Source organism: Schistocerca gregaria, chromosome 10 (genome assembly GCF_023897955.1).
Source record: "Schistocerca gregaria isolate iqSchGreg1 chromosome 10, iqSchGreg1.2, whole genome shotgun sequence".
NCBI classification, from domain to species: domain Eukaryota; kingdom Metazoa; phylum Arthropoda; class Insecta; order Orthoptera; family Acrididae; genus Schistocerca; species Schistocerca gregaria.
In genome coordinates this window covers 127,815,791-127,832,032 of record NC_064929.1, presented here as the reverse complement: position 1 = coordinate 127,832,032, position 16,242 = coordinate 127,815,791, and the positions used below count along the sequence as shown (strand labels likewise).

General features: G+C 37.9%; 1 protein-coding gene across 2 annotated transcripts in view; it reads left to right on the top strand.

The window, feature by feature from the left end:
• LOC126293286 (collagen alpha-1(I) chain-like) overlaps window positions 1-16,242 on the top strand; it is a 246,853-nt gene that overhangs the window by 135,420 nt on the left and 95,191 nt on the right. For both annotated transcript variants that reach the window (XM_049986407.1, XM_049986406.1), the window contains 3 exons: window positions 2,429-2,553; window positions 8,329-8,535; window positions 10,633-10,731. In XM_049986407.1, coding sequence (XP_049842364.1) covers window positions 2,429-2,553; window positions 8,329-8,535; window positions 10,633-10,731 — 431 coding nt within the window. The remainder of the gene's footprint in view (window positions 1-2,428; window positions 2,554-8,328; window positions 8,536-10,632; window positions 10,732-16,242) is intronic.

Below are 16,242 nucleotides of genomic sequence, written 5' to 3'. Positions count from 1 at the left end.
TGCCTTGCTCTGAACCCACTATCCAACATGCTAAATAATACAAATTATGGATATAATATTACTGGAACATACCAACACAAAATCACACATTTGCTATACATGGATGATCTAAAACTACTGGCAGCAACAAATCAACTCAACCAATTACTAAAGATAACAGAAATATTCAGCAATGATATAAATATGGCTTTCGGAACAGACAAATGTAAGAAAAATAACATAGTCAAGGGAAAACACACTAAACAAGAAGATTACTTATTGGATAACCACAGTGACCGCATAGAAGCGATGGAAAAAACAGATGCCTATAAATATCTAGGATAGAGGCAAAACATGGGAATAGATAATACAAATATTAAAGAAGAACTAAAAGAAAAATATAGACAGAGACTAACAAAAATACTGAAAACAGAATTGACAGCAAGAAACAAGACAAAAGCTATAAATACTTATGCTATACCGATATTGACCTATTCATTTGGAGTAGTGAAATGGAATAACACAGAACTAGAAGCACTCAATACACTTACATGATCACAATGCCACAAATATAGAATACATCACATACATTCAGCAACAGAAAGATTCACATTAAGCAGAAAGGAAGGAGGAAGGGGACTTATCGACATAAAAAACCTACATTATCGACAGGTACACAATTTAAGAAAATTCTTTATAGAACGAGCAGTAACTAGCAAAATACACGAAGCAATTACTCATATAAATACATCGGCTACACCATTGCAATTTCATAACCCCTTCTACAACCCTTTAGATCACATAACATCAACAGATACAAAGAAAGTAAATTGGAAAAAGAAACCCTACATGGCAAGCACCGTATCATCTAACACAGCCACACATCGATCAAGACACATCCAACACATGGCTAAGAAAAGGCAATATATACAGTGAGACAGAAGGATTCATGATTGCAATACAGGATCCAACAATAAACACCAGATATTACAGCAAGCATATTATTAAAGACCCCAATACCACAACAGATAATTGCAGACTTTGCAAACAACAAATAGAAACAGTAGATCACATCACAAGTGGATGTAAAATACTAGCAAATACAGAATACACCAGAAGACATGACAATGTAGCAAAAATAATACATCAACAACTTGCCATACAACATAAACTAATAAAACAACATGTTCCTACATACAAGTATGCACCACAAAATGTACTGGAGAGTGATTTATACAAATTATACTGGAACAGAACCATTGTAACAGATAAAACAACACCACATAACAAACCTGACATCATACTCACCAATAACAAGAAGAAATTAACACAACTAATCGAAATATCCATACCAAATACAACAAATATACATAAGAAAACAGGAGAAAAAATTGCAAAATACACCCAACTGGCTGAGGAAGTCAAGGACATGTGGCATCAGGATAAAGTTGACATTATACCAATTATACTATCAACTACAGGAGTCATACCACACAATATCCACCAGTACATCAACGCAATACAGCTGTATCCAAACGTGTATATACAACTACAGAAATCTGTAATTATTGATACATGTTCAATTACCCGAAAGTTCCTAAATGAATGTAACATATACTGTACAGTTAAAAGGAAGTCATGCTTGATCAAGGTCTGTGTCACTTTCCATTTTTAAATAGACATAATGTCTGAGAAAGTAAAGATAATAATAATAATTCATGGTATTAGCTTCTTTATTTTACTTTACTTCAAGCTGAAGTTAGCAAATTTCCTCATTTGCCCAGATTAAGAAACACACATGGTAGAACGCACACAAAACTACATCTCTGACACATTCAGTTCCAACACAGGAGGATAGATTGATTTTACAGAGTCTTCCACTTTGTTCCCACTGGCATATAATGAATGCTAACAAGCACCAAACAAAAACGTTTGACTTGTGATGAGAGGATTTTAAGACCAGTGGAAATGTACAGTCAGGGCAAACAGGCTTAGATGGTGGGGTCATATTACATGCATGGGAGAAGCAAGGTTACCCAAGAGACTCGTGGGTTGAGCAATAGAGGGTAGGAGGAGTCGGGGTAGACCAGGGAGAAGGTACCTGGACTCGGTTAAGAATGATTTTGAAGTAATAGGCTTAACATCAGAAGAGGCACCAATGTTAGCACTGAATAGGGGATTATGGAGGAACTTTATAAGGGGGCTATGCTCCAGACTGAACGCTGAAAGGCATAATCAGTCTTAAATGATGATGGTGTTGATGATGATGATGATGGAAATGTACTGTAGAGATGTCGTCTGAAGGGGCACGGGAAGCAGAAGTGGACTAGTGTAGTGTAAAAGTGAAGAAACCAAGTCAGCACAAAAATAGTGAGACACATCAGCTGATGCAGAGAATAGATTGGATGAATACAGATGTGGTGGGTACATTGTGGTGTGTGTCTTGCAGGACCACCAGGGCCACCGGGACCGCAAGGTTTCCAAGGTGTACGAGGGGAACCCGGAGATGCGGGACCCGTGGGTCCTCCGGGAACTCCTGGGCCCAGAGGACTTCCTGGATTGCCTGGAAAGGATGTGAGTATTGACTCGTATAAGACACTCATGCATGATCATAACAGCTGAAGTACTAAGAAATAAAATCAGTCTCCATTATTTCGCCCAGAAAGCAAGGCATTATGAGGAGTCTGACTGATAATAAAAAATAAGTAAATCTGTTTTCTACATCAGTTACTTGTTTCAGTGGGTCACACCATTGTCTTCAAGTGGAGAATAGAGTTTTACATTCTTGGTATTAGTGCAAAGCACTACAGTGACAGGTTAGCAAAAAACTTTTTGTCTCATCTTTGGTTGTTGTTGTTTTGTTATTTTTTTCACAGAAAACTGTATGTACACATCACAATCATATAATTTCTTTTTTTAAATTTTGAAATGTTGTTGTTGTGGTCTTCAGTCCTGAGACTGGTTTGATGCATCTCTCCATGCTACTCTATCCTGTGCAAGCTTCTTCATCTCCCAGTAACTAATGCAACCTACATCCTTCTGAATCTGTTTAGTGTATTCATCTCTTGGTCTCCCTCTACATTTTTTACCCTCCACGCCGCCCTCCAGTACTAAATTGGTGATCCCTCGATGTCCCAGAACATGTCCTATCAATTGGTCCCTTCTTCTTGTCAATTTGTGCCACAACTCCTCTTCTCCCCAATTCTATTCAATACCTCCTCATTAGTTATGTGATCTACCCATCTAATCTTCAGCATTCTTCTGTAGCACCGCATTTCGAAAGCTTCTATTCTCTTCTTGTCCAACCTATTTATCGTCCATGTTTCACTTCCATACATGGCTACACTCCATACAAATACTTTCAGAAACGACTTCCTGCCACTTAAATCTATACTCTATGTTAACAAATTTCTCTTCTTCAGAAACGCTTTCCTTGCCATTCTCAGTCTACATTTTATATCCTCTCTACTTCGACCATCATCAGTTATTTTGCTCCCCAAATAGCAAAACTCCTTTACTACTTTAAGTGTCTCATTACCTAATCTAATTCCCTCAGCATCACCTGACTTAATTCGACTACACTCCATTATGCTCATTTTGCTTTTGTTGATGTTCATCTTATATCCTCCTTTCAAGACACTATCCATTCCGTTCAACTGCTCTTCCAAGTCCTTTGCTGTCTCTGACAGAATTACAACGTCATTGGCGAACCTCAAAGTTTTTATTTCTTCTCCATGGATTTTAACCCCTACTCCGTACTTTTCTTTCGTTTCCTTTACTGCTTGTTCAATATACAGATTGAATAGCATCGGGGAGAGGCTACGACCCTGTTTCACTCCCTTTCCAACGACTGCTTCCCTTTCATGTCCCTCGATTCTTATAAATGCCATCTGCAATGCTGTTACCAAAAAGCATTTTTATTGCCAGTTGAAGATGAAACAGAAGCTGCTCTTCATTTGGTCTGCTAGAGTGAAAAGTGATCTGTACTCCAACTAATACCAAGAATATTGTCTAATTTTCCAATTGGAGATGATGATACGAAACACTGAAATGTAAAGTGGTATAATGAAAAAGTGACTGACACAGAAAAATGCTTTATGCAGTCTGTCTTATGATGTATTTTTTTAAGTAAATACAATTTTTATATTATCCAAATGCACATGCATGTTTGAAAACACTTTTATTATTACTTTAAAGTTTGTACCTTAATCTACTTCTCAGCACAATTTCCACCAGTATTAGGACATATCATAATGAATGCGTAACTGTTTAATTCCATTTTCATAAAAATCTGACATCTTGTTTATCAACCACAGCTAAACTGCCATTTTCATGAGAGAGTTATTGGTTTCATGCTGACCACCTCAATGTTTTACTTCCAGTGAAAATTTTGCTCAAAAAAGTCATCACCTTCATTACAATGCCACTTAAGAAAATTCAAATGTATAATTTTTGTGCATGTCACTATGCATTTGCGATACCAGCACAAGCACAGCTGCATGTAATTTAAACATTCTTTAAGAATTTTATAAAAGGCAATTGTTGGAACTTGAGGGAACCCAATAAATAACGATGAAATTATGCAGTGTCCAGTTGCTAAAAATGTCCAAGGGATCAGAATGCCTGCTACATCACATGGAGGAGGGGGGGGGGGGGAGGGGGCGGGGCGGTGGCGGAGGGGGGGGGGGGGGGGGGGAACCTCCCACTCAATATTAGTATCCCTGAACTCCAGAGGCCTCCTGACACACTACTAGACTTCTCTCACTTGTTAACATATAATTCTGCCTATCTTTCCCTTTTTCATTGTTATTATTATTATTATTAATAATAATTTATCATGCATTATTTAATTATTTTCTTTATTTTATTTTTCATCATTCTTCTCCTCACCCCCCCCTCTCTCTCTCTCTCTCTCTCTCTCTCTCTCTCTCTCTCTCTCTCTGTGTGTGTGTGTGTGTGTGTGTGTGTGTGTGTGTGTGTGTGTGTGTGTGTGTGTGTGTGTGTGTGTCTATATATATCACTTCCCCTCCCTCGCCCTCTCCCCTCTCTGGGTTGTTTCCCCATCTCCTTTGCCTCCTAGTTGTTAATTGAAGTATGTCTTTCATTTTTCTTAATACATGTTTACCACTCACTCTGTTCTCATCATCTGTGGGCTGTGATTACTAGTGAACTATGTGGCTAGCCATTTTGTCTCATAAGTTATAATATTGTGTGTTGTATTTTGCTTTTGATGTTGCCGTTGTGTTCAGTCCAAAATACTGATTTGATACAGCTCTCCTCATTAGTTGGTCCTGTATGAGCCTCTTTATCTCTGAATAACTACAGCAAATCTACATCCGTTTGAAACTGCTTACTGTATTCAAGCCTTAGAATATATGCTGTCAATTGATCTCATCATTTAGTCTAGTTATGCCATAACCCCTCATTAGTTATTGGGTCCACCCTTTTACTTTTCAGCATTCTTCTGTAGCACCAGATTTCAAAAGCTCCTATTCTCTTTTTGTCTGAGGTGTTCATTGTTAAACATATCACTTCTGTAATGGCTACACTCCTAATACGTTCACAACAGACTTCTTAATACCTAAAATTTATCAAAAGGAAACATTGTCTGTTGTGAGCCGTACAATTTTCCATTTATTTGCTCTTGGTCGATTTCGACGTATTAGTCATTATCCAAGTGTCATTTAACGCTACCATTTGGTGTTTTTCCAAGCACATTACATGTTTTATTTTATCTGTGTTTGTTATGTTTATAACTTGCTCGATCATAGTTAGTAAGTTGAAATTGGATAACAGCAGAGAAACTGAAAATTGTACAGCCCATAACAGACAGAGTTTTTTTTTTGAAAAATATTTTGAGCCTATACATATGTTTATGCCCTGTCAGACCCCACTCAAAAACATATGTATTGTTAAAGCAAAAACAGAGAAAAGAGCTTCAACCTCAAGATGATTATTTTGAGGCTATGTACCCAACAATATTACTTTAATTTATATTTAGTTGTTGCTGTTGTTGTGGTCTTCAGTGCAGAGACTGGTTTGATGCAGCTCTCCATGCTACTCTATCCTGTGCAAGCTTCTTCATCTCCCAGTAACTAATGCAACCTACATCCTTCTGAATCTGTTTAGTGTATTCATCTCTTGGTCTCCCTCTACATTTTTTACCCTCCACGCTGCCCTCCAATACTAAATTGGTGATCCCTTGATGCCTCAGAACATGCCCTACCAACCTATCGCTTCTTCTAGTCAAATTGTGCCACAAATTTCTCTTCTCTCCAATTCTATTCAATACCTCCTCATTAGTTGTGTGACCTACCCATCTAATCTTCAGCATTCTTCTGTAGCACCGCATTTTGAAAGCTTCTATTCTCTTCTTGTCCACTCTATTTATCGTCCATGTTTCACTTCCATACATGGCTACACTCCATACAAATACTTTCAGAAACGACTTCCTGACACTTAAATCTATATTCGATGTTAACAAATTTCTCTTCTTCAGAAACGCTTTCCTTCCCATTGCCAGTCTACATTTTATATCCTCTCTACTTCGACCATCATCAGTTATTTTGCTCCCCAAATAGCAAAACTCCTTTACTACTTTAAGTGTCTCATTACCTAATCTAATTCCCTCAGCATCACCCGACTTAATTCGACTACACTCCATTATGCTCGTTTTGCTTTTGTTGATGTTCATCTTATATCCTCCTTTCAAGACACTATCCATTCCGTTCAACTGCTCTTCCAAGTCCTTTGCTGTCTCTGACAGAATTACAACGTCATTGGCGAACCTCAAAGTTTTTATTTCTTCTCCATGGATTTTAACTCCTACTCCGTACTTTTCTTTCGTTTCCTTTACTGCTTGTTCAATATACAGATTGAATAGCATCGGGGAGAGGCTACGACCCTGTTTCACTCCCTTTCCAACGACTGCTTCCCTTTCATGTCCCTCGATTCTTATAAATGCCATCTGCAATGCTGTTACCAAAAAGCATTTTTATTGCCAGCTGAAGATGAAAAAGAAGCTGCTCTTCATTTGGTCTGCTAGAGTGAAAAGTGATCTGTACTCCAACTAATACCAAGAATATTGTCTAATTTTCCAATTGGAGATGATGATACGAACCACTGAAATGTAAAGTGGTATAATGAACAAGTGACTGACATAGAAAAATGCTTTATGCAGTCTGTCTTATGATGTATTTTTTTAAGTAAATACTATTTTTATATTATCCAAATGCACATGCATGTTTGAAAACACTTTTATTATTACTTTAAAGTTTGTACCTTAATCTACTTCTCAGCACAATTTCCACCAGTATTAGGTCATATCATAATGAATGCGTAACTGTTTAATTCCATTTTCATAAAAATCTGACATGTTGTTTATCAACCACAGCTAAACTGCCATTTTCATGAGAGAGTTATTGGTTTCATGCTGACCACCTCAATGTTTTATTTCCAGTGAAAATTTTGCTCAAAAAAGTCATCACCTTCATTACAATGCCACTTAAGAAAATTCAAATGTATAATTTTTGTGCATGTCACTATGCATTTTCGATACCAGCACAAGCACAGCTGCATGTAATTTAAACATTCTTTAAGAATTTTGTAAAAGGCAATTGTTTGAACTTGAGGGAACCCAATAAATAACGATGACATTGTGCAGTGTCCAGTTGCTAAAAATGTCCAAGGGATCAGAATGCCTGCTACATCACATGGAGGAGAGGGGGGGGGAGGGGGGGGGGCGGTGGCGGAGGGGGTGGGGGGGAACATCCCACTCAATATTAGTATCCCTGAACTCCAGAGGCCTCCTGACACACTACTAGACTTCTCTCGCTTGTTAACATATAATTCTGCCTATCTTTCCCTTTTTCATTGTTATTATTATTATTAATAATAATTTATCATGCATTATTTAATTATTTTCTTTATTTTATTTTTCATCATTCTTCTCCTCACCCCCCCCCCCCCCCTCTCTCTCTCTCTCTCTCTCTCTCTCTCTCTCTCTCTCTCTCTCTGTGTGTCTATATATATCACTTCCCCTCCCTCGCCCTCTCCCCTCTCTGGGTTGTTTCCCCATCTCCTTTGCCTCCTAGTTGTTAATTGAAGTATGTCTTTCATTTTTCTTAATACATGTTTACCACTCACTCTGTTCTCATCATCTGTGGGCTGTGATTCCATTATCCTCGTTTTGCTTTTGTTGATGTTCGTCTTATATTCAGTATTAACAAATTTTCTTTAACAGAAATGTTCATTTGGACGCAGTATTTTAAAGTAATATTTGTTCAAATATTGACTGTAATTAAATTGACAAGAACCTGTGCGAGAAGTACGTGAAGTGGAATTTTGCAGGGAGAGCAAGGTGACGACGGAGAGGCGGGACAGCCCGGCTCGGCCGGTCCCCCGGGACCCCGGGGTCTTCCGGGCATGCCGGGTCTTCCGGGCATCAAAGGACACCGCGGATTCCCCGGACTGGACGGAGCTAAGGGCGAGCAGGGCCCCAGTGGCGAGAAGGGCGCACAGGGCGCCACTGGGCCCATGGGACCCGTCGGCCCGATGGTGAGTCGCACGAGCTGGCGCGAAACTGTTAGGGCGGGCAGCTGTAGACTACAGTCAGGGGGTAGGTGGGGAAAATGGATAATTAATGTAGTGGAAGAAGGGGCACAGTAATCGAGTATTTAGGTACAAATGACAAGGATACTGTGATGCTCATCCAACAGCACAACAGATCTATTGTGAGGGGATGATACAGATTAGCACTGATAGATATTCTTTGTGCTTATAAAATGTGAAGCCAGGCCAGTATCCAAATGCCAATTTTCTAAGTCATTTATAGAGAATATACTAAGCTTGCTTGGCAAACTATTTATTGACATAACGGTGCTTCTAACCCTACCACAACATAGGTCAAAATTTAATAACGATTGTGGTGTTGCTGACGCTGCTAAATACTGCATCTTCTGACAACAACTAAGTCATTATGTGGCAGGTGTCATTAGAGCACAGTTAATTGTGTCATTTCATGTAATAATAAATAAACTAGCTGGTCTCGTTGTAAAATCATGGCTCAGTCGTCAAAAATCTAGGTGGTGATGATTCCAAGCTCGGATGCAAAAAGGCCTAGGTTTTGTTCTGCTATATTCAGAAGTTTTGTAGATGCGCTTCACAAACCATTCTTGAAGATTAAACCTTTCAAAGTTAGCACAATAGTGATGTAAAAAGAAATAATCAGCACTCTGAATTTAAGTTACAATTCCTTTTAATTGCTTTTATTGCAATATCATGTAACACACAAAACATTACTTCGCAATACAAAACATACTTGAAAACATCTTCCTCACTGTTAAAGTTCACATTTTATAAGCTGACTACATTATACGTCTTTCCAACATGATGTCCAAGACTTGACCTTTTTCAAGGTCCGACTCTAACACAACTAACTAATAATCGCTTACGCGTCCAAAAATCAGAGTTACAAGTACATCAAAGATCATAGTGACAAAAGAAAGAATACACATAAGAATAATATCATTGCAATGTAAACATATTGATGTATCACAAATGAAATCAAATCTGAATGTTGTCGCAGTAATATGTTAAGTAGTTAACAGAAACACAGTGGAATTTTGCTCGTATCGAGAGGTTGAGTTGAGGTGCTGTAGTGGTTACGTAATTCAAGTACCATTACATGCTGCATCTCAGCAAAATCTTAATTAAATACAACATAAAGTTGATTTGTGTACAATATCTCACAACACTTAAAACACCTGATATAATTTATGTTACCAGGAATGTAAAACATTTTAAAAAATCAAACTTTACCAAATACTCATGATTTTATTACATGTCTGTCCTGTTTTGTTGGCCCTACTGTATGAATTAACTTCACAGACTACCCCCCCTGATGTGACTCATTCTCTAAACCCACATTCTCATTACATACTGAAAAAGCGTTCAGACTCACAATAATCACACGACAGCCCAAAGACACAAAAGGTGCACCATGTCAGCTAAACAAAAGCATTTGCGGTACCCTAATGAAGTATTTTGATGTGATTCTTCAGTGTCTCCTGGCGTATTTCTTGCTCAAACAGTCCACAGGTGTGCCGGTCTACAGTGTCCAATGGGCACAATATTTTGGCGATCAGACAGATCACCATCGTCAGGTGCGCAGTTCGTCAGTGCGCCTGACGATGGCGACATGTCTCATCTCCAAAATATTGTGCCCATTGGACACTATGGATCGGCAGTACACCCGTGAACTGTTCAAGCAAGTATTTGTTTCTTTACTGGTTAAAAATTGTAACAGTAGTAGAAATGCCACCTACAGAAATCTTGTCATTAAGTGAGGCTCAAAAAATAATGTGCCAGCTAGCAAAAATTTAAAGAATTAGCAAGTGTGTTACTTAATTTACAACTTGAACCTTCAGATTGCAGACAGTATTCTTTGTGTGTGTGTGTGTGTGTGTGTGTGTGTGTGTGTGTGTGTGTGTGTGTGTGTGTGTGTGTGCGCGTGCGTGCCCACATACATGTGTGTGTGTACGTACATGTTTCTTTGTGTAAGACATAACTTAGTACTGCATAATAGAAGGAGGAATTAAAATTAATTATTGCTGTCTTCCAATATCATCAATTGTAATTTTCTGTCTTTTTCAGGGTCCAGCAGGACCAAGAGGTGAGAGAGGGCGAGAGGGTCCTCCGGGACCTCCCGGCCTCAGGGGGATCGATGGAATTTCCGGACCACCAGGCCCCCCGGTGAGTTTCTGACACACCCTCCCATCTACAACAAAACATACAGTTTGCAACAGTGCTTTTAATTGGAGATGATTATTTTAGCACATCAGTATGTAGAATGTATTATATACTTAGCTGTTGAGGATGACACATTATTGTAGCTTTGTAGGAGTCTCAGCTTTTGTACAGAATATAAGTTTTGTTTGGTAATAAAAGCAAAACTGTTTACTGGGAAAAACTAGAAAACCTTAAATAATCTCCCACCATTTCATAGGCACTTGTCATTGCATGACACAAGTTTTTGAATGTCTTCCTCTTGACCATCAAGGAATGTTCTCTGGTGAAAAAAGGAAATGGAAATGGCTCAGGGTGAAGTCAAGGCTGTATGGAGGGTGGCTAAACTGGCTCATTCACAGTGTGGTGTCAAGTGTTGCCTACAAATCAAAACAATACCACTTGAGAATGTACTGTGCTACTTACTCTGTATTGAGTGACAGAGTTTCATAAGCATCTGAAACTCAACATTTGCAGTGATTGTTTCACTTTGCAGTAAAAGATTTGCCAGTAGAATGCTGTATCTGCTTCAAAAGATGTGCTCATGACTTTTTCAGATGTCAAGATTTGCTTGACTTTAAACTCTACTGGTGACGCAATGTGCCTCCATTCCATTGTGAATTTAATTGAAGGACTTTCATAAATGTCCCTAGTCTCATTTCCACTTATTATCGTGCTTAGAAAATTGTCAGAATTGTTACTGCAATACATCAGAAAGTCAAGTGTCATTTTATGCATTGTTGCTGTTATCACATTTATAGATTTATAATGAAGACATAAACATCACACACTCATAAGTAAGTCAGCAAGTTCACATTAACAAAGGAAATGTTTGAAATAATTTGCTTTTCTGACCACTAATTCACCATACACAAAAAATCATGAAGTGTCCAGTCACATTTGAAATATACAAATTGTAAAGAAACCATTTCAGTAGTTCAGTTGCTCTCATCTACAAACAGTCTAGTGCCAAAATGCTACTGATTTATAAATAAGTCTCAAAAATAATGGTAAACATTCTGAATTTCAAAATTCAGGGCAACCCACAAAGGGGTTACACTGTTTGAACTTTAGTAATGTAAGCGAAAATAACAAAAATTGTGAATTTTTAAGTCACATTGATGGCCATGACATTACTGATGATTTTTTACTGTGTAAGCAAAGCAAAGATGTTAAAAGTGTCCCATTGGCAGTAATACAGTGTTGGCAATATTTCAAAACAGATAGATACATGTGTTTTATGGTTGCCATTGGAATAATTTCACGGGCAGTCACAATTGCCTCTCCCATGTTATCCAACGTATCTGGTTTTGTGGCATAGATGGCGTCCTTCACAGTTCACTACAGAAAAAAGTCTAACAGTAAGAGACTGGGAGTTCTGAATGAAAACTCAACACTTCCTTGTTGTCTTATCCATGTCTCAATAAATATTTCATCCAGGAACTGCCACATGCCACAATGTTAATGTGGTAAAGTACTTTACAATGTTCCTTCAAAAAAGAATGATCCCACAAATCCTCTGACAGACATACCTACCACACCACTCTGATAATCTAGGAATATTAATGGCTTATTCCTCCATAACATGAGGATTATCTCTTGTGCAGTAGACAGTTATGATGCATGATAATTCCCTGCAATTTAAATGTCACCTCATCAGACCAAACAGTGAGGGCCGTCATATGTTGATTATTACAAATCTGTGTGCAAAATTCAAGGCACCTATCTGGATCATCGTCAATCATCGTGTGAAGTGATCTGGGAATGTAGGGTTTCCACTTCACTTGCTTTAAAATGCAGTTGATATTTGATTTGCTTACACCTGATTCATGTGTGGCTTGCCACATGATCTCCTTTGGGGATCTTGTGTTAGCTTGTAACACTGGGTCCAAGCACCTTTCATCTACTACTTTCTTCCTGCACACCATTCCTTCCTCAGATCACCCACACTTGCTTCCCTCTCAAATTTGTTGTGTAATTTTGTTATTGTTACATGTGATGGTGGTGCAGTTTCAAACTCTGATAACACTTTAAAATCCACTTTCTTTGGCCCAAGGACAAGTTTCCAGCCACCTTGTTATTTACGTGTAGTTACTGTTAACTGAAAATAAACAAATGAATGGCTACACACAATAGTCATGAGGACAGCATATAATCACAACTGGTTCAGATTATCATTAATACCTTCTCTGTTATTGAAGTTTGAACAGTGTAAACCACTTTGTGAGACACTCTGTATATTGAAATTAACAATGTCTTTTTCTCCCAATTTCAAGGATTTCTGTAGCATAAATTTGTGTGTTTTATTAAAAAATGTGTCATGCCATTGATTACCTATTCTCCTGGATTTTACCCAATACGTTGACGAAATCAAAATGTGTGCATGTAGTTTTGACATGTACAGTTTTTTAATTAATTATATGAAATAAGATAATAAACTTTGCCATCTGCCAGTCATTAAATTACATCCGATTGTATTAATACATCAGTTATTGCATTGTGTAGTTCTCCTAACAACCAAGTTACATCTCAAGGCTTAATTTCTTTCCAAACAAATTTATGGTACAGCTTAACACTGTTCACTGCTTTCTAAATGCAGAGTGTTCAGTGAATATGTCCCTCGTTTCAAAATTAAACATCTCAAAAACTAAAATTGATACATGAATGCAACAAATTGTATGGTCATTGTGGAAGTTCTAATTGGACAGTGTGTTTTCCTGGCACCGGGATACCACAGGCTAGAAAAAGGTCATGTGGCACCAAGGTGCAGTTTTTGAATGCCATTTAATGTTCCAAAAGGACCTGATGTGGAAACTATTCACAAGCTCTTCACTAAATTCTAATAGACAGGCAGCATGGCTGCTGATCCAATGGGGAATGGTAACCCCTGGTAAAATTCTGTTATTTCTGAAACTTTTGTCAAAGTTTCTAGAATTATCAGGCAAAATCCAAGAAACTCTGTTCGAAGAATTTCAATGGAGACTTATTTGAAGCTATGCAGCAGGCGGAAAATGCTGAGAAAGAATCTACATGTGTTCCCATTCAGAATCCAAATCTGTCATACCATACCTGTAACAACTGTGTGACAGGGGGCTGAGTGCGTGAACCAAATTCTTACAGTGGTTTATAATGAAGGATTTGATGTTGGTGGCATCTGGTTCACAGATGAATGATACTTCCACTTGAATGGAGTCATGAATAAACAAAACTTGTAACTTTGTGGTTCCAAAAGTCCCCATTTTTGTGTATTAGAACCACTGTATTCTTCCAAAATTAATGATTGGGCTGTGGTATGCAGCTGAGGCGTTATTGGCCCTTCTTTCATATGATAAACAATCACTAGTGAATGTTCCATTGTAATTTGGCACAGTTTGTCACCACATAGCTAGTATGGGAGAATAGAACAGGGACTGAGTGGTTCGTGCTAGATGCCAGACAACAGTGCACGTAACAAGTGTTTTGCTTTCCTCATGAATAATTTAGGACTAGGCCTTGCTTTAGAGTATTGCAAATTAACTAGGGAAGGTATGGATTGGCCTCCATTTTCACCCAGTCTGACTCTTTGTGACTAGCTTTTATGAGGCCATTGAAAGACACTGTCTACCAGAACTGTCATGCCATTCTGGAAGAGTTTGAATCCATTTCTGTGGAAACACTACATGATCTGATGGTAGATTCCACTGTTTGTTAGTGCCATTTACATACTGTGTATGGTGGACACCAAAAATATTGTGTTCCGACTGCAGAGATTGTTTGCAGAGGATGAGTATAATTATGCACAGTGATGTTGCACACCCTGCACAGCTTACATCACCATCTGTTAGCAGTTTTTTGAACTATTTTGAATTCTCTGTGTAAGACAGTTACAGCTTACACAATAAACATACCTTTTATTGCACTCATCAATCGATCTTAGTTTTCAAGATACTTATTTTTGAAATCAAGGACTCCTTCACACCCTGTATTAATGTACTGCATTGAGCACTCAGTAGTTACAGAATTAAGGAACTATTTTCTTCGAAAAATACCGCAGGTGTCAAGGAAATACTGAGCTACTGATTGCAAATAAATAGAAGCAATGTAATAAAACTGAGAAGCTAGCAGCCTTTTTTTAAGCATAGCAGGTTTCTTTCTAATTCAGTCAATTAAATTTGAACAGGGTAAATGTGAATAGCACTGGGCAGTATGGTGACAAGTTTTTTTGTTGATACAATTAAGAATCTATGCTGTGTTTGGCTTTTGTACTTCTTCTCCCTCTTGATGGCATTTGTCATTCGGCACAAAAATAATGAGTACGTACTGATGATGGAAAACAACACTACACCCTGTAATGAATTAGAAAATTCTATTTGCTCAAAACAGAATTGTTTGAATAGATATTGATTTGTTGATACAAACACAGACACAAAAAGTGTGCTTTCAGATCAAGATGAATATGATCATCCGTGTCGTTGCAGATCAGAAATATTTGTTGGAATAAATGTGCAGGTTCAGTGGTACACACTGGGATTTTTGGACAGGTTGTGAGAGATTATGAAATGTAGCTGCTGAGAAATGGTTTGTAATACAGTCTTCCATATTTTTGTTCAACTGTATCAATATATCTTTCAGCTGCATCAGAAGAAGCTAGTAGATATAGCATCTGGGATGATAAAGCATCTTTTTTTTCATTGTGCCTGAAGAAAATAAACTGCAAACTCTAATACTCTATTTTTCTCTTGATTTGTTTGTGTCAGTACTGATATGTAACATTATATTTACACTACCTCTTGTGTGCGACAGATAAATACAAGGTTGTGCTGAAAAGTAATGCCTCTGATTTTTTTATGTGAAAACTCTTAACACTTTTTATCTGAAACAAGCTTTATTAAAGTTTTATATCTTTATTCTTCCCAAATATTCATTTCGCAACATAGTTACCCTGGCAATAAACACATTTCTCCTGTCGAGAGACCAGCTTGTTGATATCTTCACTGTTGAATGTGGACCTGTGCTTCTACCGCTTAATCACTGTCCTTCAAGGTGCTGGATTGTTGCAGATGTGACAGCACTTATGTGTGGTCTGTCATTGTCTGAAGGATAGGGTGCTGCATGAGGGGACTAACTCTTCAAATTTGAAACTTAACTACAGCACACTGTTTCTCATCCCCAACTTTACCATGTTACACACAACAATTTGGAATCCTTTAGTGACAGAGGGCTGTATATATGTCAACGTGGGGAGTAAAGATGTAGGATGTTAATAACGTTCATTTTGTTTAGAAAGATTTAAGAGTTTGCACTGAAAAAGTTGAGACATTAGTTTTCAGCATACCCTCATACAATCTGTCAAAAACATTTGGACTTTGTCATGATAGCATACATCAGTTTCTACATCTACTATTCCAATGTGTCAGTGTTTCTCAGTATACAGGGTGAGATGTGACAGTATTAATGATTCTGAACAAAAAACTTCATGTGGACATATGCCCTATTGCA